Below are 22506 nucleotides of genomic sequence, written 5' to 3' on the forward strand. Positions count from 1 at the left end.
CTTTAAAAAAAAAAAGAAAAGAAAAATGAGTGTAACATAGTAAATGCCCCATTTAGATCTCTGTATTTTCTTATTACCTTAATGAATAGGAATGCTTATTACAAGCACAGAAGTAAATAAGATAGAAAAATACAATGAACCCTTGTACGACACGGGGGGGGCAGGGTACTGACACCTTCACAGTTGAAAATCAGTGTATAACTTTTGACTCCCCCAGAACTTAACTACTAATAGCCTACTATTGGGTGGAAGCCTTATCAATAATATAAACAGTCATTTAATACATATTTTACATGTTATATGTATTATATATTGAATTTATAACAAAGTAAGCTAGAGGGAAAAAATGTCATTAAGAAAATTGTAAGGGAAAGAAAATATATTTACAGGGTGCCTGGGTGGTTCAGATGGTTAGGCGTCTGCCTTCGGTTCAGGTCATGGTTTTGGGGTCCTGGGATCGAGTCCCGCATTAGGCTCCCTACTCCGTGGGGAGCCTGCTTCTCCCTCTGCCTCTCTCTCTTTCTGTCCCTCATGAATAAATAAAATCGTAAAAAAAAGAAAATATATTTACAGTACTGTACTTGCAAAAAAAATCTACACAGAAGTGGACCATGCAGTTCAAACCCATGTTTTTCAATATAGGGGTAGAAGAAAAAATTTTTCTGAAGGATGAAATGACAATACTTAGGAAACACAAGTGAATTGACTAGAAATTACCAGAGGTTAAAAATGAATTTATCGGGGCGCCTGGGTGGCTCAGTGGGTTAAGCCGCTGCCTTCGGCTCAGGTCATGATCTCAGGGTCCTGGGATCGAGTCCCGCATCGGGCTCTCTGCTCAGCAGGGAGCCTGCTTCCCTCTCTCTCTCTCTCTCTGCCTGCCTCTCTGTCTACTTGTGATCTCTCTCTGTCAAATAAATAAATAAAATCTTTAAAAAAAAATGAATTTATCAATGTTGCTTTCCTAAATAAAATTCAAAACAGACTGAGAACTGCTGCATGCATACAGTATGATTCCATGGCATTCTGGATAAGGAGGGAGAATAGATCTGTGGTTGCTTAGGAGCTGGTGGGGGAGGGGAGGGGGACTTACTACAAAGGGGCGCAAAGAAACGTCACCACGAGAGAGTCCTGACTGTCATGTATACGTTTGTCAGAATTCACAGAACTGCATGCTAGAGAAAGTTGAGTTTTCCTGAATATAAATTATATCTCAATTAATATGACTTTAAAAATACATTGAGAATAAATAATCTATGTAAAAAATGGGCAGAGGACCTGAACAGACATTTCTCCAAAGAAGACATCCAGACGGCCAACAGACACATGAAAAGATGCCCACGACCACTCAGCATCATGGAAATGCGAATCAAAACCACAATTAGCTACCACCTCACACAGTCAGAATGACTAAACTCAAAAGGACAAGAAATAACAAGTGTTGGTAAGGATGTGGAGAAAAGGAAACCCTCCCCCTGTTGGTGTGAATGCAAACTGGTACAGTCACTGTGGAGAATGGTATGGGGGTTCCTGAGAAAATTAAAAATAGAAATACCATATGATCTAGTAATTCCTTTGCTGGCTATTTACCACCACCCCCCCCCAAATGAAAACTAATTTGAAAAGATACATGCATCCCTATGTTTATTGCAGTATTATTTACAGTAGCCAAGATATGGAAGCAACCTGTGTCCATCCCTGGAAATGGATAAAGAAGGGCGCCTGGGTGGCTCAGTCGTTAAGCAGCTGCCTTTGACTTAGGTCACTATTGCAGGGTCCTGGGATTGAGTCCCGCATTGGGTTTCCTGCTCAACGGGAAGCCTGCTTCCCCCTCTCCTGCTCCCCCTGCTTGTGTTCCCTCTCTCTGTCTCTGTCAAATAAATAAATAAAATCTTAAAAAAAAAATGGATAAAGGGGTGATGTGGTATGTGTGTATACACGCACACACAATATACAATTCCATATTTATATAAGAGAATATCACACAGCCATAGAAAAGAATGAGCGCTTGCTATTTGGGACAACATGATGGACCCCCCAGGGGGTATTATGCCAAGTGAAATAAGTCAGGCAGAGAAAGACAAATGCCATATAATTTACTTACGTGCGGGACCTGAAAAAACAGACTAATAAATACAAGCTGGTGGTTGCAGGGGCAGAGATGGCAAAGGTGGTGAAGGGGATTAAGAGGTTCGGACTTCTGTAAAATGAGTTAGTCCCGGGGATGAAAAGGACAGCACAGGGAACATAGTAAGGTAGTGACGCGGCAGATGGAGCTATGGTTGTGAGCATCGTGTAATGTATGGCCCTGTGGGATCACTCTGTTGTACACCTGAGACTTATGTAACATTGTATGTCAACTAGACTGCAATAAAAAAAAAATACATTAAGAAAAGGTAATTTCATTCCCCAAAGGGACCAAAATCATATGGGTGTTCATTTAAGTCCAAATAGGAGGTTCATAAAATGAAAACCACTGTGGAGCAGTAAACAAAGATACTAACGAATAGTTAATAGCCTCTTCCTGGTTGAAAAGACTCAAGACAGCCGAGATGACACTGGGCCCAGCGGGGCCAGAGCGCCACGTGAGGGCAGATGATCAGACTGCCTTGGAATCTCCTGGAAGCGGTGGCGGGTTCCCGCAACCCGCGACCTGGCGGGCGGAGGGGTGGGGTGAGGCCGGCTGGCACCACCTGGTACAGGCTTGGGAAGCCCGCCCCTCAGGAGATCAGACCTGCCCGTCCCGGGGCGGGGCCTCGGGAGTTCGCGGCCTGCGGAACTGGATGTGGGAGCCCGCAAGTCATGGCGTCCAGAGGCCAAGGAGACAGTGAGTACGCTGCCCCTCGCCTCCTGCCGCCTCCTGCCGGACTCCCAGTGCGGAGGGGGCGGGGGAGGGATTGGGGGGAGGAGGTAGAGAGGGTGGGGCGGGGGGGGGGGAGGGGGGGGGGGGGGGATGGGGCGCAGGGGCAGAGGGGCGGTGGGGGGCGGGGGACCCTCTAGGCAGGTGGTGACCCTGCAGTCACCACCCCTGCCAATCACCACCACTAGCGCTCCCAGCCTGCCTTGTAACCAGCCCTATACTTTTCCCCTGCAAGGTGGGAAGGTGCTCAGCACCTTCACCTTTCAGCTTCCTTTTTTCTCCTCCTGGCAGTGGCTGCCCCCCGCGAAGCTGAGATCCGGAAGGCTGTGCAGGTGTCAGCAGAAGGGCCTGGAATGGCCACGGAGGAGCCTCCATTGAGTGGGAGCACTAGGCCTTTGGAAGCCCAGCCGGCTTGGGCCTTTGCCCCACAGGATCAAGGAGGAGACGGGAGGGGTGTGCAGGGCAAAGTCTGGGCTTAGAGCTTTGCAGGAGGAAAGCCTAGCCAGGCCTGGATGGGTGGGGGTGGGGTGCTGGTGGTTATGGGAGATTTCGCCTGTGGATAACAGTTCTAGCTCTTCTCTCTCCCTACCCCTACCCTCCCTTGGCCTCTGGTCAGACCTACTATGGGCAGGTGCTGAAGAAATCAGCAGACCTCCAGACCAGTGCCTGTGTCACTGCAGCCAGGCTGGTCCCCAAGCATATCCGGGAAGCCTTGAGGAATGTACATGAAGAAGTATCCTCGAGGTAAAGTGCCCTGTGCTGCTCCCCCAGCCCCCCATCCTGGAGACTCTCAACGGCAGGTTTTCAAAAGATAGTGATGCAGTCACTAGGGAATTAACCCATCTTCTCCAATCCATCTAGTTTGCCTTGCCTATCATAAAACTGGAAAAGCAAATGGGATACCTGGTTGACTCAGTTGGCTAAGCGTCTGCCTGCGGCTTAGGTCATGATCTGAAGGTCCTGGGATCCAGTCCCATATTGGACTCCTTGCTCATCAGGGAACCTGCTTCTCCCTCTGCCTGCCGCTCTCCCTTCTTGTATTCTTTCTCTCCGTCTCTCTCTGACAAGTAAATAAATAATCTTAAGAAAAAAACTGGTAAAGGACAGCACGGATCATCTTATAGCTCTGTTTAAAAACTTCCAATGAGGGCGCCTGGGTGGCTCAGTGGGTTAAAGCCTCTGCCTTCGGCTCGGGTTGTGATCCCAGGGTCCTGGGATCGAGCCCCGGGTCGAGTTCTCTGCTCAGCAGGGAGCCTGCTTCCCTTCCTCTCTCTCTGCTTGCCTCTCTGCCTACTGTGGTCTTTGTCTGTCAAATAAATAAATAAAATCTTAAAAAAAAAAAAAAAAAACTTCCAATGACCTCCCTTCCCACCCCATCCCCCTTTACTCCGGATACATTCATACACTTTGGACTTGACATTCAAGGCTGTGCAATCTGGCCCCCACTTCCTAACCAACCCCAGCTACCTCCAATGCACTACACTACTCTAGCCAAACCTTTCCCTCCCTCCTGCCTCACGTGCAGTTACTGATCTGGAATGCCTTCCCTCTCCTTTCTACCTTCCAACTCCTGCCCTTCCAACACATCACTGATGTCCTACCTACAATGTGAAGCCTTCTCCATCCTTGAGCACCCTCTTCCCTAAACTACTATAGCACCTACTGCCTGTGCAGTAGATCATGGGAAATGTTTTCTGTGCTCATGCTTTACCTCCCCAGTTAAATACCCCCAGGGAATAGAAATCTTGTGTCACATTTCTTCTCCAGTAACTAGCACAGTTCTGGACCTGTAGTAGGTGTTCAGCTATAATGCCTCACTAACTGTTTATTCAACAAATATTGTAAATGGCTTGTTTGTCTTAGTACCTGCTACAGTGTCCAACAATGGTGACAATGATAAGCAAAGCAGAGTCCCAGTTTTCTTTTTTTTTTTAAAGATTTTATTTATTTATTTGACACTCAGAGATCACAAGTAGGCAGAGAGGCAGGCAGAGAGAGAGGAGGAAGCAGGCTCCCTGCTGAGCAGAGAGCCCAATGCAGGGCTCAATCCCAGGACCCTGGCTGGGATCATGACCTGAGCTGAACGTAGAGGCTTTAACCCACTGAGACACCCAGGCGCCTCCAGAGTCCCAGTTTTCATGGAGCTTCCAGGTTAGTGGGGGAAAAGAAACACCTAAATAGAAATCCAGTGAATGATGGAAGCAAGGAGGGCCAGAAAAGAAGGAGAGAGGTAGGAAGGAAGGATTTGTAAGATTTAGTGATTCTACATATTCTAGTCTCTAGGGGGAAAATATGTGTACATGGCTGTGTTTTCTGTTTCCCAGGTATTATGGCTGTGGTCTGGTCATCCCTGAGTGTCTGGAGAACTGCTGGATTTTGGACCTGGGCAGTGGAAGTGGGAGAGATTGCTATGTCCTGAGTCAGCTGGTTGGTGAGACAGGACATGTCACTGGGATAGACATGACGGAAAGTCAGGTGAGGCAGTGATCTGGACCACAAGGAGGAAAAACTTCTCAAAGGCATTCTTTTATAGATAAAGTTGTTTCCTTTGTGACTCTTCAAGGGTAATCTAAGAAGGCTGCTGAATGCAGAGCTCATTGGTGCCACTAGTGCTTCCCGCCCTGAAGGCTGAGAACTTTGACAGTTAGGGGCTCTTCTGGGAGAACAGAGTCAGAGGTTTGACCTCATATGTGAATATCATGATGACTCCAAGGAGTCTGGTTTTTCCTTTACTTCTCTGCCATCTGTCTTGAAGGATTTTGTTATTGAGTGAAGAGTTTACTCAAGCAAGATCCATGTATCTAGGGGCACCTGGCAAGCTCAGGCAATAGAACATGTGACTCTTGCTCTCTGGGTCAGGAGTTCAAGCCCCACATTGGGTGTGGAGCCTACTTAATTACAACAAAACAGAATAAAACTAAACAAAAACCCAGGTATTGAGCAGGGACTTTATTTCTCATTGAGTTGTCTCAGACTGTAATTTATCCTACGTGCCCAGAGGAACCTTGTATACTTTTCCAAAAATATATTACGAATATTCCATTTGTAATAGGAAAGTTTTGGTAAAGAAGTAGCATATTTAAAAAATGATTATCAAATTCATATATATATATTTATATATGTTTTTATTTTTTTGTTTTTTTTTAGGTAGAAGTGGCTAAGAAGTATATTGAATATCACATGGAAAAATACGGCTTCCAGACACCCAATGTGACTTTTCTTCATGGCTACTTAGAGAATTTGGAGGAGACTGGAATCAAGAATGAGAGTTATGATATTGTTATGTAGGTCTATACCCTTATTTTTGTGAATATAGCCCATTTCCTGTTGAACACAAATGTCACCACTCTTTGCTGAACTGACTCTCACTTAGGTGTTAAGCCTGCCTTAATAAAGGGAGGGGAGCTGCTCTCAGGCCCTTGTAGCCCACTGGTCTCAGAACACAGTAGCCCAGGAGAGAAATGATTATAAACTTCACTGTGAACAGATGAGTCCAAAAGAACAACAGCAGGACCACTGAGTCTACTCATACAACACACACCAACCTGTTATCTCCAGTATTATTGTCGCAGCAAAGTGTAGGAGTCTGTGTTCCTCCCTTTCCTTTGAGTTGTTGTCAGATCATGCCTGGGTGACAGCCTTAATGAAGCTGCTTTGGACGAATTTCGCCAATTTACTTGTGGCCTAAGACATACGTGGTGCAGGAGGCATCTGGGACCAGCCTTCGCGCCGTTGTGTGGTGACCATCAGTGCAGACACAAATCGGGAGTGTGCCTGACTTTTTTTTCCCTGCCCACACAAATTGGCTAACAATTTACCGCGATTTTACACTCCGTCCATCTCCTTTTTCTTGGGAAAAAGTGGAGTGTGGGGAAGAGAGGAGGGAGGCAGGAAGAATGGTGTAGCTTTGGGAAATGATGGAAGACATCTTTAGGGACGAAAGGATTTGAGGCACTCTGAATGGTGTGTGAATTTGCCTGACATTCCATCTGGTTGTTTTTTTTGTTTTGTTTTGTTTTTAAAGATCAAATTGTGTCATTAACCTTGTACCTAATAAGCAAGCTGTGCTACAGGAGGCATACCAAGTGCTAAAGGTAAGAGAAGTGAGGCAAGTGGTCTTTCCATGTCAGTAAGAGCAGATGGGATCTGATCTGTTCTTGTCCCCTTGAGCTGAGAGCTCCAAGTCTTGCCATTTATTCACTACATTAAAAAGGGATGGCAAAGGGGGCATGGAAGGATGCCCCAGAACATGGATTTATTTTCCTCTCATGTCATAAAAGCTAATAAATCCAAGAGTCCTGATTGTCACTGGATGCCATAAAATAGTTGCCTTATGGCGGTCTCTTCTCTTGTTCCCTGCTGCTCATGGTCCTGGGATAGTATCCGTAGAATCGCAGGGACTTCTGGACTGACTCTAGAAGATTGCTGTGGATAGACTCTTCCAGCTTTGTGTAGTGTTTCTGAGGGCTGCTTATTTCATCTCTATCAGGATTTCACATCTTTGGGGATAGAAAAGATGGAACTTCTACATTAACGACTTTCTAAAAGGAAGACTCGCAGGAGCTCCATGCCATCCACATATATCATGAGATGTGTATCTTTGTGATAGAAGATATAAGATTCTGAGATTTTTGGTTTACAGAGCGTGCTGTAGAACTCAAATAAGAATATGTAGGAATGATTTAATAAAGTCTTATTTAATACGTCATCTTATGGGCCAGTTCACTATCTTCATCAAAAGGTGAAGATGTTATAGTACAGTCTAGACTCTGAGCCCTTTGAAACTAGCTAAATACAGTCTTACAAGTCCTGATTCCTATTTATATAAAAATATAATTATTATTATAAAAATGAATACCATTATAAAAGTTTTTTTTTTTTTTTTAGATTTTATGTATTTATTTGACAGATACAACAGAACACAAGCAGGGGAGAGGGAGAGGGAGAAGTAGGCCCCCCATTGAGCAGGGAACATGATGCGGGACTTGATCCCAGGACTCCAGGGCCCCAGGATCATGACCCGAGCTGAAGGGAGATGCTAAATGACTGAGCCACCCAGGCACCCTAAAAGTTATATGATTTTTAAGGGAGAAGAATTCAGGAATACTATTTATTTTTATTAGTTATACAACCACCTAGGACTGCATTTGGTTCAGACTGGCTAAAATTTTCAGCACCTCAGTATCTTTACTTAGGAGAGAAACACTCTTGAAAAGCCATCTTATTGTCTGTAGGGCACTGAAAAAAAGTCTTGGCACACATCTATTGCTTGTAACTAGCAAGACAGCTGTGATTTGTTCACCAAGGTTCACCTCAGTACTTCTGTTGGTTTTTATAAAATTGATTTTCTCTCCTCAATCGTTTCTTTGCTATCTGGGACTAATGTCATCTTTAACCTTGTTTGTACTAATACTGCTCCTTCAGCATGGTGGGGAGCTGTATTTCAGTGACGTCTATGCTAACCTTGAATTGCCAGAAGAAATCAGGACACACAGAATTTTATGGGGTAAGTGTTGCTTTGTTTTGTTTTATGGCTGATACTTGTTCATGTGCAGAGCTCCAGCTGCTAATATCCAGGAGGAGGCTTTGCGATGTGGGAACGTTGGGACTAGGTGTGGTGGCTTCTGTCCCCTTTCTCCTCTGCCACTCAAGAGTGGTATGACCTTGGACAGTTTATTTAGTCTCTTTGAGTCATTGTTTTCCAAATTGTAAAATGCAGAGAATAATACAATCTTCCTTATTGGGCTATTATGAAGATTAAATGAGATAGTGGATATGAAAAATACTTTGAAAACTGTCGCATGGCAACCCTTTGGGGACTGAAGCTCCTTCATCTCCTTCTGTTCTCAGTGTTACTATGTTATTTATTCCCTTATCGTCACTTAAATGGAGTCTCTGGAAGTTGAGGAGACGAATGCATGCCTGTGGTCCATCTGATTGTGGATAACTTTAAATTAAGAATTAAAAGTTCTTAATTTTAGGGACACCTGGTGAGCTCTTTCAGTGGAGCATGTGACTCTTGATCTCAGGGCTATGAGTTCAAGCCCCATGGTAGGTATAGAGAGTACTAAAAAAAAAAAAAAAGGGCAAGAAAAAAAGAATCCCATTTAAAAAAACAAACAAACAGTTCTTACTTTTAGAGTAAGTTCTGTTAACTTTTTTTCCTGTCACACAGTAACAAATGAATATTGTTAAAATGTTGGAAAATACAAAAAGAAAAAGAAAAAAATTACTACTTAACCATGTAACGTGGCAATAACCTCTTTAACATTTTAGTATAGATCCTTGTAGGGTATGTGTGTGTATATAATAAAATTTGGAGCATGCTATCTGTAGAATTTAGTATCCTAATTTTATTTGGCATGTTTCCTAAGCCTAAAATCTCTAAAAATGTGTTTTGCGTGTGTGTATTCTACTACAACTGTATTGTACAGCTATGCTATCATTTATTTGACCGTTTCTGTATGGGTAATCACTTGGGTTCTTTCTAATTTGTTGATATAATAAATTTTAAAAACTTTAAATTGCCTTATGACTAGTAGTAGTAGTTATTATTCTAGTAGCAGGTTATTTATGATAATCTGGAACTAATAGGCAACTTTGTAAATTATCCTTTATATTTTTTTACTCACATAGTGTACTGCTTTTCAGAAGGTAGCCTAATCCATCCAGAAATATGATTGCAGCTGGATAGAACCAGCACATTAGTGACTGTCTTGAAAAATGGTTTCCAGAGGCCATCAGCTAGCATATTTCATTTTAACTGTGACTTTCTAGATCTTGGGGGGACACTCGGGTCCCTTTTCTGTTTCTAGGATATATATTTTAACTAACACCATATCCTTTTTTTTTTTTTTTTAAGTTTGTGTATTTAAGTAATCTCTACACTCAATGTGGGGCTCAAACTCATGACCTTGAGGTCAAGAGCTACATGCTCTTCCAGAGGCAGCCGGGAACCCCAACTATGCCTGATAATTTTTATAGCAGAGTAATTTCTTGAATACCTAGTTGTGGTCTGTGATTTTTCTTTCTTTTTTTTTTTTTTAGGTGAGTGCCTGGGTGGTGCTTTGTACTGGAAGGACCTTGCCGTCCTTGCCCAAAAAATTGGTTTCTGCACCCCGCGTTTGGTCACTGCCAATCTCATTACAGTTCAAAACAAGGAATTAGAAAGAGTGATCGGTAAGAAAGAGCAGCGGGGAATTTTAAAACTGCTCCTTGAAGGGTTCAAATGTGGTGGGGTTTTGTTTGTTTTTTCAAATGTGGTGTTTAGCAAGTGTGTACTGAATAGCTGTCATTGAAGGAGACTTTGGGTCATCTGGAAACATCCATCCTGTCTTCTGTTTAATAGCGACCTCCCAGAGTTTGGTATTTAATAAAGCACTTCAGTTATTCAGTAAATGAAGTGAACTGCCAGAAAGATAACTGATGGCATGCAAAGAAGAAAATCACCTTTATGATGTGGGCTCTTCGTTTGCTAAGCAAACCAATAGCCATTTGGTGCTGGAGCTGAACCATGGGTGAATTCTGTTTTAGGTGACTGTCGTTTTGTTTCTGCAACATTTCGCCTCTTCAAACTCCCTAAGACGGGACCAGCTGAAAGATGCCAGGTGATTTACAATGGAGGAATCACAGGCCACGAAAAAGAACTGATATTTGATGCAAATTTCACATTTAAGGTAAATAAAAAATTCCATGATTTTGGACATTCTTTCTACTTTTATTTTTGCTCTAGGGACACTTTCTTTTTTTTTTTTTTTTTTAAGATTTTATTTATTTATTTGACAGAGAGAGAGAGAGATCACAAGTAGGCAGAGAGGCAGGCAGAGAGAGAGGGGGAAGCAGGCTCCCTGCTGAGCAGAGAGCCCGATGCGGGGCTCAATCCCAGGAACCTGTGATCATGACCCAAGCCAAAGGCAGACATTTAACTGACTGAGCCACCCAGGTACCCCAAATATTGTTGCTTTGTTTTGTTTTGTTGTTGTTTTTTTTTTTAAAGATTATTTATTTATTTGACAGAGATCACAAGTAGGCAGAGAGGCAGGCAGAGAGAGAGGGGGAAGCAGGCTCCCCGCTGAGCAGAGAGCCCAATGCGGGCCTCAAACCCAGGACCATGAGATCATGACCTAAGCCGAAGGCAGAGGCTTAAACCACTGAGCCACCCAGGTGCCCTCCAGGTACCCTTTCTTAACCTTGCATTGCTTCTCACTTTCCTGGTGTAGGGACACATGCGTGTGTGTATGTATGCTTTCGCTGAACCGTTAAAAGCAGACATCGTGACATTTTACCCTTAATATTTCAACATGCATCTCCTAAGAATATTCTCCTACATAACCACAGTGTCACTATCACACCTACGAAAATCTTTTATAGAAAGCATCCATCAGACATCAGATTAATGGAATTACAGAGAAGTGGGATGGAAAAGAATAGAAGTATTGTGCAACAGTATTTCAGTGGTTCACTTGTATCACGAATGAAGGAACTCTTAGTGTTCCTTTGATATTTCTACTACTCTTTGCAGGGCCGTCTTTATTCTCTCAATATGGAAAAGTATCAGCTTTGGCATCTGACTCCTGGGTTCAAATTATGGCTCCATTATTTATTACTTGGATAAACTTGAATAAGTCTTACTTCGAGATATAGTTTGCTACGTTGCAAGAGTAGGATAATAATACCTACTGTGAGGAATTTCTGTAAGATTAGCAATAACATAGGCGTGCCTGACTGGTTGACTTAGTAGAGCACATGACTATTCATCTCCGGGTTGTAAGTTCAAGCCCCATGTTGGGTGTAGAGATTACCTAAAGAATAAAATTTTAATAAAGATTAGTAATAATATAGCAGAATCTAGGTACGCACTGGGCACTCAGTAAATAGAAGATACAAGCATGATTGTTCCAAAGGTAGAAGGATTTAGTGTTTTCCACCTCTGATTTTTTTGGTCCAAGTAGCACCTTCAAAGTTCTTAACTACCCCCTGGTGCAATGGAGCTATTGATGCCTTTTCACTGATCTGCTGCCCCTTGATGTACTGCCTGCTTTGGAGAGTCACAGAATCAAAGTGGGAAAGGCCTTTGAACCCATTGCTCTGATACAGTGGCTCTCAAAAAAAAAAAAAAAAACCACCACCAACAAAAAAACATTTTTAAGAGAATTCTTTTTAAAAGGAATATCTTATTTAAAAAAACCAGTATTTGGGGAGCGCCTGGGTGGCTCAGTAGGTTAAAGCCTCTGCCTTCAGCTCAGGTCATGATCTCAGGGTCCTGGGATCAAGCCCTGCATCGGGCTCTCTGCTCAGCAGGGAGCCTGCTTCCCCCTCTTTCTCTGCCTGCCTCTCTGCCTACTTGCAATCTCTGTCTGTCAAATAAATAAATAAAAAATCTTAAAAAAAAAAAACAACCAAAGCAAAACAAAACAAAAAAACAATATTTGGGGTACCTGGGTGGCTCGGTCAGTTAAGTGTCTGCCTTTGGCTCAGGTCATGATCTCAGGGTCCTGAGATCGAGCCCCCACATTGGGCTCCCTGCTCAGTGGGGAGTCTGCTTCTCCCTCTCCATCTGTCTGCCGCTCCTCCTACTTATGCTCTCTCTCTCGCACTCTCTCTTTCAAAATGAATAAAGAAATCTCAAAAAAATTTTAAAAAACCCCAAACTTACTATGTGTCAGATGTTACTTTATATAACCCCAGTATATGAAGGGGTGAATGCAGAACTTACCTAAAGGGAGCAGGGGTTAGATAGCCCAGACTCTCCTGTGCTCACTCCTGGTTCTCAAGGTATTAGTTCTCAAGTTTTAGTGTTCCCAGGCACACTGGAGCTCACAGAAATACACATGAACTATTAATTTAAAACCCCATTTTTATGATGAATAAGGTGATACTCAAATTTTTTTTCCCTATATTTTTTACATCTGTCTCTGAGAACAATGAGTGTCTTTTTTTTTTTTTTTTTTTTTGCCTTGCCACCAAAGAAAAACTGATTATGACACTGGTCAATTGCATTTTGAAATCAGCATGAAACTAATAGCAGGGTCTGAATAGAAGAGAATATCATATCATCTTTTTGTCCTAAAACTGTTACTCCTTAATAAAACCTTTGCATTTCTTTTATTGAGGTTAAAGTGGCATTTCTCAGTAAGTGTGTTTTTCCTGCTGCCCTTCAGGAAGGTGAAATTGTTGAAGTGGATGAAGAAACAGCAGCTATCTTGAAGAATTCACGATTTGCCCAGAATTTTCTGATCAGACCAATTGGAGAGAAGCTGCCAGCATGTAGTGTCTCTTCTGCTTTAGGATCAAAGGTTTGTTTGGCTTTCAATCCCTAACTTGCCACTGACTGCTAAAATAATAAATCATTATTCTTTTAGTTGACTGCTATAAATAATTTGTAGCCTGTTTGTATCTTACAAAATGATTTGAATTAATTTCATAACTTTATTTTTCCAATCTAGATAGTAAGTCAGAGACTCTCAACTTGGTGTACCCATGAAGGGACTTCAGGGCATCCATGAATCCCTTAAAATTTTATGTGTATATGTGTATTTTCTCAAGAAAGGGTCTATTACTTTCATCAGATTCTTAAAGGAGTCCAGATACAAAAAAGATTAAGAGCTACCTTGGAAAAAATTATTCAAGCGTTTGTTTTCTAAATTTAAAAAAAAATTTTTTTAAAAGATTTATTTATTTATTTATTTGACAGAGAGCAAGCGAGCAAGAGAGGGAACACAAGCATGGGGAGTGGGAGAGGGAGAAACAGGCTTCCTGCTGAGCAGAGGGCCCAATGCGGGGCTCGATCCTAGGACTCTGGGATCATGACTGGAGCTGAAGGCAGACACCCAACAACTGAGCCACCCAGGCGCCCTGTTTTTTTAATTTTTCAAAAAAGATTTTATTTATTTATTAGAGAGAGCACAAGCTTGGGACTGGGGGTGGGGAGAGGCAGAGGGAGAAATAGACTTCCCACTGAGTAGGGAGCCTGATTCGGGGCTTGATCCCAGGACCCTGGGATCCTGACCTGAGCCGAAGGCAGATGCTTAGCTGACTGAGCCACCCAGGCGCCCCTGAAACATTTGTAAGTTTGAGATAGTCAGATTGCCCTGCAGAAAGATTATACCAATCTACACGCCTACCTGCAATGTATGAGAATACCTTTTCTTTGCCCTCTTACTAATATTGGGTATTATTTTTGAAAATCTTTGTCTGATGGGCAGAAAATAATTTGTTGTTATATTTTGCATATATTGAACCTTTTGGCATACTTATTGGCCACTTATATTTTATCCATTATGAACTTCCTATATAATTTCTTTAACTATTTGCTATTAGAGTGGTATTTGCTTTTTTTTGTTGCTCTATAAAAGATTGTCTTATATGTTGTGAACATTTTTTCTCAGCGTATCATCTATCTTTTTGCTTATTTTTCCTGAATAGACATTTTCAATTTTTTTTTTTTAAAGATTTTATTTCTTTGACAGAGAGAGATCACAAGTAGACAGAGAGGCAGGCAGAGAGAGAGGGAGGGAAGCAGGCTCCCTGCTGAGCAGAGAGCCCGATGCGGGACTCGATCCCAGGACTCTGAGATCATGACCTGAGCTGAAGGCAGCGGCTTAACCCACTGAGCCACCCAGGCGCCCCGACATTTTCAATTTTTATATAGTCAGTTCTTTAATGGTTTTTGCCTCTTATCTTATGATTAGAAAGACCTTCTTTCTCCATGTAAACATTATGAATTTACCTATTTTTTTTTTAATTTTTAGGATTTTATTTTTAAGTAATCTCTATACCCAAGGTGGGGCTCGAACTCACAATGATCAAGAGTTGCATACTCCACTGACTGAGCCAGCCAGGGGCCCCACCTATATTTTCTTTTAGTACTTTAGACACTTTGAGATAAAATTCATATAACATAAAATTCACTATTTTAACCATTTTAATGTGTACAATTCAGTGGCCTTAGTACCTAGTTGTGCAGTCATCACTACTATCTAGTTTCAGAAAACTTTCCTTAACCCGCAAAAATCCCATCCTTATTTTTTTTTTTTAAAGATTTTATTTATTTATTTGACACAGAGAGAGATCACAAGTTGGCAGAGAGGCAGGCAGAGACAGAGGGGGAAGCAGGCTCCCTGCTGAGCAGAGAGCCCGATTCGGGGCTCGATCCCAGGACCCTGGGATCATGACCTGAGCTGAAGGCAGAGGCTTTAACCCACTGAGCCACCCAGGCGCCCCAAATCCCATCCTTATTAAGCAGTCATTCTGCTATCTCCCCTCTCTTTGGCCTCTGTCCATAACTAATTTGCTTTCTGTCTCTGGATTTTCCCATGGTGGACATTTTTATATAAGTGGAATCATATACTATATGGCCTTTTTTTTTTTTTTTAAAGATTTTATTCATTTATTTGTCAGAGAGAGAGAGAGGGAGAGAGAGCAAGCACAGGCAGACAGAATGGCAAGCAGAGGCAGAGGGAGAAGCAGGCTCCCTGCTGAGCAAGGAGCCCGATGTGGGACTCGATCCCAGGACACTGGGATCATGACCTGAGCCGAAGGCAGCCGCCTAACCAACTGAGCCACCCAGGTGTCCCATGGCCTTTTGTATCTGGACCTTTTTACTTAACATACGGTTTTCAAGGTTTATCCATAAGTGAGTATTCCATTCCTTTTTATGTCTGAATAATATTCTATTGCATGTATATACCACATTTTGTTCATCCATTCATCAAGCTGATAGTAGCTTCTTTCTACTCTTGGCTATCCCGAGCAGTACTGCTGTGAACATGCATGTATGTGTCCTTGTTTGAGCGCTTGTTTTCACTTCTTTTGGGTCTACACCTGGTAGTGGGATTGTTGGGTCATCCAGTAATTCTACATCCAACTATTTGGAGACCCACCAAACTTTTCCACCCTGGCTGCACCATTTTAAATTTCTTTTTTTTTTTTTTTAAAGATTTTATTTATTTATTTGACAGACAGAGATCACAAGTAGACAGAGAGGCAGGCAGAGAGAGAGAGGGAAGCAGGCTCCCTGCCGAGCAGAGAGCCCGATATGGGACTCGATCCCAGGACCCTGAGATCATGACCTGAGCCGAAGGCAGCGGCTTAACCCACTGAGCCACCCAGGCGGCCACCATTTTAAATTTCTACCAGCAATGTATCGGTTTCTAATTTCTCTACATCTTTGCCAACACTCTGTCATTTTCTGTTTAGTTTTGATTGTAGCCATCCTAGTTGGTGTGAAGTACCTCATTGTGGTATGAATTTGCATTTCCCTAGTGACTAGTGACTAGTGATGTTAACCATCCTCTCACATGTTTGTGACATCTGTATGTTTTCTTTGGGGGAAATGTCTATGCAAATCCTTTGCCCATTTCTTTTTAAGAGAGGGAGAGAGAGGGAGGAGGGGTAGGGTAGCAGGAGAGGGAGAGAATGAGAAATTTAAGTAGGCTTCATGCCCAGGACAGAGCCCAACATGGGACTAAATCTTACAACCCTGCGATCATGACCCAAGATGGAATCAAAAGTCCGACACTTAACTGACTGAGCCACCCAGGCTCCTTTGCCCATTTTTTAATTTGGGTTGTCTTTTTATTGTTGAGTTGTAAGAGTTCTTTATATATTCTGGATATAAGACCCTTATCAGCTATATGGTTTGTAAAACTTTCTCAATATTTTGTATGTTGTCTTTTCATTCTCTTCATAGTATCCTTTGATGCACAAAAGTTTTTAATTTTAGTGAAATTGAATTTTTCTTTTTTCTTCTTTTGGTTGCTTCTGCTTTGGGTGTCATAGCTAAAAATCCGTTGCGTAATCCAAGGTCACATAGATTCTTCTAGTACTTTCATGGCTTTGCTTTTCACATTAAAATTTTGAACTCTCTGGAATTCACTTTAACATAAATGTTGAAATACAGTGTGACTATCTCTCCAAATATTAACTAGTTCAAATTTCCTGTTTACTTATTAAATCAGTCCCCCACCATTTTGAAAAGCTTATTTTGATCATATCTTAATTTCTTGCATGTATACTTGAGCCAGGATACCACTATATTCTAAAATGATCATTTTCTAAACTGTTTTAGATTCCTTTTGGGAATTATTTTAGTATCTGAAATATTGGTGTAGCATTTTCTAAAGCATTTTATCACAATTTACTTTGTGTCATCTCTACAGCTACCCAAGGAAGAAGGCAGGTGTAGGTAGTTATAATAGATAATAGCATCCCTCTTTGCCTTTCTTTTCTTTTCTTTTCTTTTTTTTTCCTTTCTTTCTCTATTTGACAGAGAGAGAGAGATCACAAGAAAGCAGAGAGGCAGGGAGAGAGAAGGGGGGAAGCAGGCTCTCCGCCGCGTAGAGAGCCCGATCTGGGACTCGGTCCCAGGACCCCGAGATCACGACCTGAGCCGAAGGCAGAGGCTTAACCCACTGAGCCACCCAGGCACCCCCACTCTTTGCCTTTCTTATATATTTAATCCTTTCCCCTATTCATGGTACCAATTATTTTATTGATCCATTCATTAATTTATAATATTGTATTTAGAACAGGCTGAGTGTTGGATTTCAAGGCTATTTTGGCTGACAGAACTTAATAGCATTCACCAAAGTCACACCAGTGATGTGTCAAGGCACTGGATGTTGGAAGCCCCAGGAAATAACGATACTGACATACCTGTGCTAGGATGGCGGCAGAGTTGGTGTTTACACACAGGCCTTACACTCAGATAGGCGAGGCTCAGATCTTGGCTCTACCAGGCTTGTGTGATCTTGGGTATGTTACCTACACTCCCTACACGCTCTGTTTCTCCATGTGTAACAGGAAGGTAATAATCACTTTTTCTCCTCAGCTTGTGAGGATCAATGGGGATGTTCTGTGGAAAATGTTAGCCTGTTGCCTGGCACATAATACACACTCAAGAAACAGAAGTTGTTACAGTTATGGATTTGTGCTAATTAAGATTCTTGGTCACTTGGAACTATGTTCTAGGATTTCTCATTCTTCCACACACCCTTTCTCCTGGGCCCAGAGATTCTCGAATCTTTTGCCATGAATTTTTTGCTTTCTTTGGCTTGTATGTTGTAGTAATTTTGGATACCTTGAGAATACATTGACACACAGGTAACTCTTAGGTCTTTTTCTGCTTCCTGTTATGTGGTAAGCAGTCTTTAAGAGTACAGCTTATTTAGAGATCACTCACCAACATGGTCAGTTTGCAGTTGGGAAAGTTTTTTTTTTTTTCTTTTTTTTAAAGATTTTATTTATTTATTTGGCAGAGAGAGAGATCACAAGTAGGCAGAGAGGCAGGCAGAGAGAGATGGGGAAGCAGGCTCCCTGCTGAGCAGAGAGCCCCATGCGGGCTTGATCCCAGGACCCTGAGATCATGACCTGAGCCCAAGGCAGAGGCTTAACCCACTGAGCCACCCAGGCGCCCCTGTAGTTGGGAAAGTTTAATGGAACACAAGAGGCAGGAATTTTGGAGCCGAAAAACCGGATGTGGGCTCGTTTGGCCACTCTTAGCAGCATGAATCAGCCACAAGCTAAGTGTAGGAGCCCTGGCTAGCGCTAAAGCGTGATCTACAGGTTTTGCTTTATCAAATTCTTGAGCACTCTGCTGTTTGTTACTTTTCTGTTTTTCGAAGCAGGTGCCCTTTTGGAAAGTAGAGAAACGTGACTTTGGACCTTTCTGTCCTCCGAAACCTTTCAAATGTGATATTGGTATTTTGAAACTCTTGGGAGTTCACCAGTAACAAAACCTTGCTGGTGAGAATCAATGTGTATTTTGAAATGTTTTCATCATTCTAGTTCTCCTGGAACCCAGCTTCCCGATTCCTAGTTAGAGAAGCTGTCAGCAGGTTACAGTTACAAGTAAAAGGAGTGTTTCCTCCAACCACAACACTTCCAGTGTACTCTGGCTGTAAAAAAATTAAAAAAATTTTCATTAAGTGGGCTGGCTTCCGCAGAGACCCCTTTCTTCCAGCCTGGCTCTCCTTGACCTCCCTGTTAGTGCGCACGCGGGGTGTAGAGGAGGGCTCTTGACCTCGGATACCAGTCATAACTTGCCACGTACTTGAACTGGTTTATCCCACCTGCGTCTTCTCTCATCTGCCTTGTTTCTTTCAGCCTGCTGATGTGCCAATGTCTTTAGCTCAGTTCCAAGGTTTTGAAATGGCAATCTCTGACAGTGAAGGAAGATTTAAAGAATGAAACAGCTGCGTGTCCTAGAAATATAACCTTGTGTGCTTGGAGGAGGACGTGCCTATCTTTTTTATGGCAGACCTTTCCGATAAAGACCGAGAGCGCAGTACAGGCAGGCACACGTGGGGGTTGCTGGTGCCGGCGACTTCCTGACAGCTGGTGCCGGCGACTTCCTGACTGCTGGTGCCGGCGACTTCCTGACAGCTGCCGCCAATGAGGAGTGCTGCTTCTTGCCCAGCATTGACGCAGTGATAACCGATTCTGAGATCCCTTCTTTTCTTTCTTTTGTCCTCCTCCTCCTCTTCTCTTTTCTCCTGCCCTTCCCACTCCTCCTCCCTCCCTCCCTGTTCCTCTTTTCCTCTTCCTCATTCTCTTCCTCCTTCTCTTTTAATCCTGACAAGGAAAGTGTATGTTGCTATTCAAAGAATTACATTAGGGGCCCTTGGGTGGCTCAGTTGGTCGAACATCCGACTCTTCATCTCAGCTCAGGGATTGATCTCAGGATCGTGAGTTCAGGCCCCACATTGGACTCCACACGGGGCATGTGGCCTACAAAAAAAATTACATTAGTAAAACACTGCAGCATCGGAAATGATGCATATAGGACTGTGGTACACACTATCCTGCTACAGTTAATAGTAGTGGTAGTAACAATGTGAGCGAAGGTAGGAATAATATAGAGAACCTAGTCTTTACTGAACAGGTGAGATGTTCAAGGCACTGTGCCACATGGTCTTCTCAATAACCCTTATTATCCTCATTTTAAAAAAATTAACTAATTTTTTAAAATTATCCTCATTTTACAGAAGAAGAACGTAAGATTCAGATTAATGTACTAGTCCAAGGTCACAGAGCTAGAAAATGGTGAATTTGAACCCATGTCAGATTCTGAAGTTGACATTCTTACCCTATATGCTGTACTAGCTCTCCGTATCTAGACTTTTCATAGAATCACAGGATGTTGGTGCTGGAAAGGACTATTTATCAAAGTGTCTCACCTTTTATTTCCTTTAAGTCTTGGGATCTTTTAGGGATGGAAGCATGCATTAGGAAGTGATACTGATATCATTATCTCTTATTAGTAGAGAAGTCATGGGGTGGGAAGAAGAGGAGTGGAAAATCATTTTCCTGGCTGAAAAGGAGGAGAGGCTAACTTTTATGACTAGGAATTCCAAAGTAACAAGAGAAGGAAATAAACAGTGGACCAGAGGGCCTGGCAGAAGCGACTGGCACAGCCAGCCCTCTTCTAGACTTGGAGAGCCCTGCTGGATGCTAGCTTATTACCTGTTAGGGAGCCCAGATCCAGGCAGGCATCTTCATTCTAGAAGAGTGGAAACTGAGGGCCAGGGGGACCAGGCTCCCCATAGGTTATTTCAGTGAAGGTAGTGGTCTGTAGGACTGTCTATCTTCATGAATGTAGGGTCCGTAACTGTCTTGTCCTGCCTTCTATTTGTAGTGACCAGTGATCAATAGTGAGAGTGTGCATTTATGTTTAATGAATTAATTATCACTATTCGAGGTGGCTTATTTATGCTCTTGATTTCTTGCCTTTGTGCCTGGTTTTCCTCTGGCCGCACTGGTGCTGTTGTTGGAGGTATCTCATTTGGAGGTGAAAGGAGGAAAAACAAAGACTACCATCTTGTCTTCTGAAAATTCCACTCACTCTGCCCTGAGATCTTGCCAGCTGGTGTTGGCAATGTCAACATCTGAACATCAGCAGTTGCTAACAATGGCCTTGGTGTCTAAGACTTGTCTTCTTGTCTTGCGCACATGTTTCTGGAGATTAGAGTAAGGGAAGGAATGAAGTTTCAGCATTTTGGTATTCAGTTCCAGAAGGGTAAAAGGCATTACAGATGGGACTCCCATAAAGCAAAATGAAACAAAATCAACTTCCCTGGTCCCTAAGGACCACCTTTAAGAGGCTTTAAATGAAGTTTACCTTGAAAGTAGTAAAAACTTGGGACACCTGGGTGGCTCAGTCAGTTAAGTGCCTGTCTTCGGCTCAGATTATGATCCCAGGGTCCTGGGACTGAGACTCACATTGGGCTCCCTGCTCAGCGGGGAGCCTGCTTCTCCCTCTGCCCGCTGCTCTACCTACTTGTGCGCGCTCTCTCTCTCTCTCTCTGGCAAATAAATAAATAATTTTTTTTTTTTTAAAGGAAAGAAAGTAGTAAAAACTTGACTAGAAGCTTCAGGACAAGACAGCCACCTTTATAGCTGAAACCCAAGGATCCCATGGAATTATAAAATTTTACCTATCTTCTGGGTAAACCAATCTCAGTCAAACTAAAATATGAGAGTTGTAGTACATCCAAACACCTTTAACTTGTTCTTTCATTTTGGTTTGCCTTTCCTTTTCACAGGGTATAATCACAGATCCATTCAAGCTTGCAGGAGAGTCTGATGATGTAAAGCCCAGATGTTCCTCTGACGTTGCTGGAGGCTGCTGTCCCTAATTTACAGGTGACCGGAAGAAAGGAGCAGAAAGTGAAGGACTTACATGTGTCTTTTAATCTACCCTTCTCCACAGCACAGACCATATGAAAGAATAAATGGCACAAAAGCCACTATATTCTAGGTCATTGATTAAAAATAATGGATTATTTTTTATAAGGTATTAATTGAAGGTTCATAGCACATGACCGTAAAGGCGGATCAAACAGGTTTTCCTCTCTCTTTGCTAATTCAAAGTTCTGGTGCCACTTAGTGGTCGGATGTGGAACTGAGACGGGGTCTTCAGGCCTGGCCAATGAGCAAGAAGAGCTTCAGGAGGAACGGTTGGCTGGCTGGCAGAGGGTCTCAGGAAAAACATTTTCCTTCTGACCTGCATAGCACCTTTTGGACTTTCACCATGTTTGCTCATAAAACAAAGCTCCTACTGAAATCATGCTAATCATGCCCCAAAAATTGCAAAATCAAATTTGGTAGAAGTGCTCTTCAGACAACTTCTAAATCAAACTTTTTTTTTTTTTCTTGCAACTGAACAAAGAAAACAAATGAATAATGAATCTCTTTGACCTCATTAGATCCTAAAGAATGACACCATAGTGACTATCTATAGTAAATCCTTACTGGATCAGGAAAAGAGTGATAATTTTTTATAAAGAGAGGTAAGAGATGTAAAAACAGTGGGTTTTCTTTTTCTTTGTAATGTGCCCCAGTTAAACTTCTAGGAAACTCTTAGATTTATTTCTAGCTTCCATAGTTAAAGAATGAGATTGAGGACTATTTCAGGATGATGTCATCATTAGAAATGAGAACATTATTTAATTGAAGTCCAGTTCCACTTGAAGACTTTGTTAGGGGACACAGAATGGTGTAAGTCATACATAAGCCATGGTCCTTGTCATCAGGAGCTGATCAGTCCTTTAGTAACAGCTGTCAAGTGATGAAGAGTTGTTTTTTTTTTTTTTTTAAGATTTTATTTATTTATTTGACAGATCACAAGCAGGCAGAGAGGCAGGCAGAGA

At 42.4% G+C, this 22506-nt stretch overlaps 1 protein-coding gene across 1 annotated transcript; it reads left to right on the plus strand.

Moving 5' to 3' along the window:
• The first annotated feature begins 2584 nt into the window (after window positions 1-2584).
• On the plus strand, window positions 2585-22008 carry LOC111145061 (arsenite methyltransferase). Its single transcript, XM_022499675.1, has 11 exons — window positions 2585-2824; window positions 3149-3189; window positions 3474-3601; window positions 5182-5332; window positions 6005-6141; window positions 6882-6951; window positions 8282-8363; window positions 9905-10036; window positions 10391-10533; window positions 13018-13152; window positions 21400-22008. Exons 1-11 carry the CDS (start codon window positions 2593-2595, stop codon window positions 21490-21492), a joined length of 1344 nt encoding a protein of 447 aa, XP_022355383.1. The 5' UTR covers window positions 2585-2592; the 3' UTR covers window positions 21493-22008.
• Window positions 22009-22506: the final 498 nt, after the last annotated feature.

The sequence above is a fragment of the Enhydra lutris genome, unplaced genomic scaffold (assembly GCF_002288905.1).
Source record: "Enhydra lutris kenyoni isolate GAN:26980312 unplaced genomic scaffold, ASM228890v2 scaffoldscaffold12, whole genome shotgun sequence".
In the NCBI taxonomy this organism is placed as follows: Eukaryota; Metazoa; Chordata; class Mammalia; order Carnivora; family Mustelidae; genus Enhydra; species Enhydra lutris.

What these genes read in the sequence shown, in the direction of transcription:
- LOC111145061 (XM_022499675.1), top strand. Translation starts at nt 2,593, where the DNA reads ATGATCAGACTGCCTTGGAATCTCCTGGAAGCGGTGGCGGGTTCCCGC. An exon ending in AGATCCGGAAGGCTGTGCAG is followed by an intron (nt 3,190 to 3,473) that starts GTGTCAGCAGAA and finishes GCCTCTGGTCAG; the next exon opens with ACCTACTATGGGCAGGTGCT. An exon ending in GACACACAGAATTTTATGGG is followed by an intron (nt 8,364 to 9,904) that starts GTAAGTGTTGCT and finishes TTTTTTTTTTAG; the next exon opens with GTGAGTGCCTGGGTGGTGCT.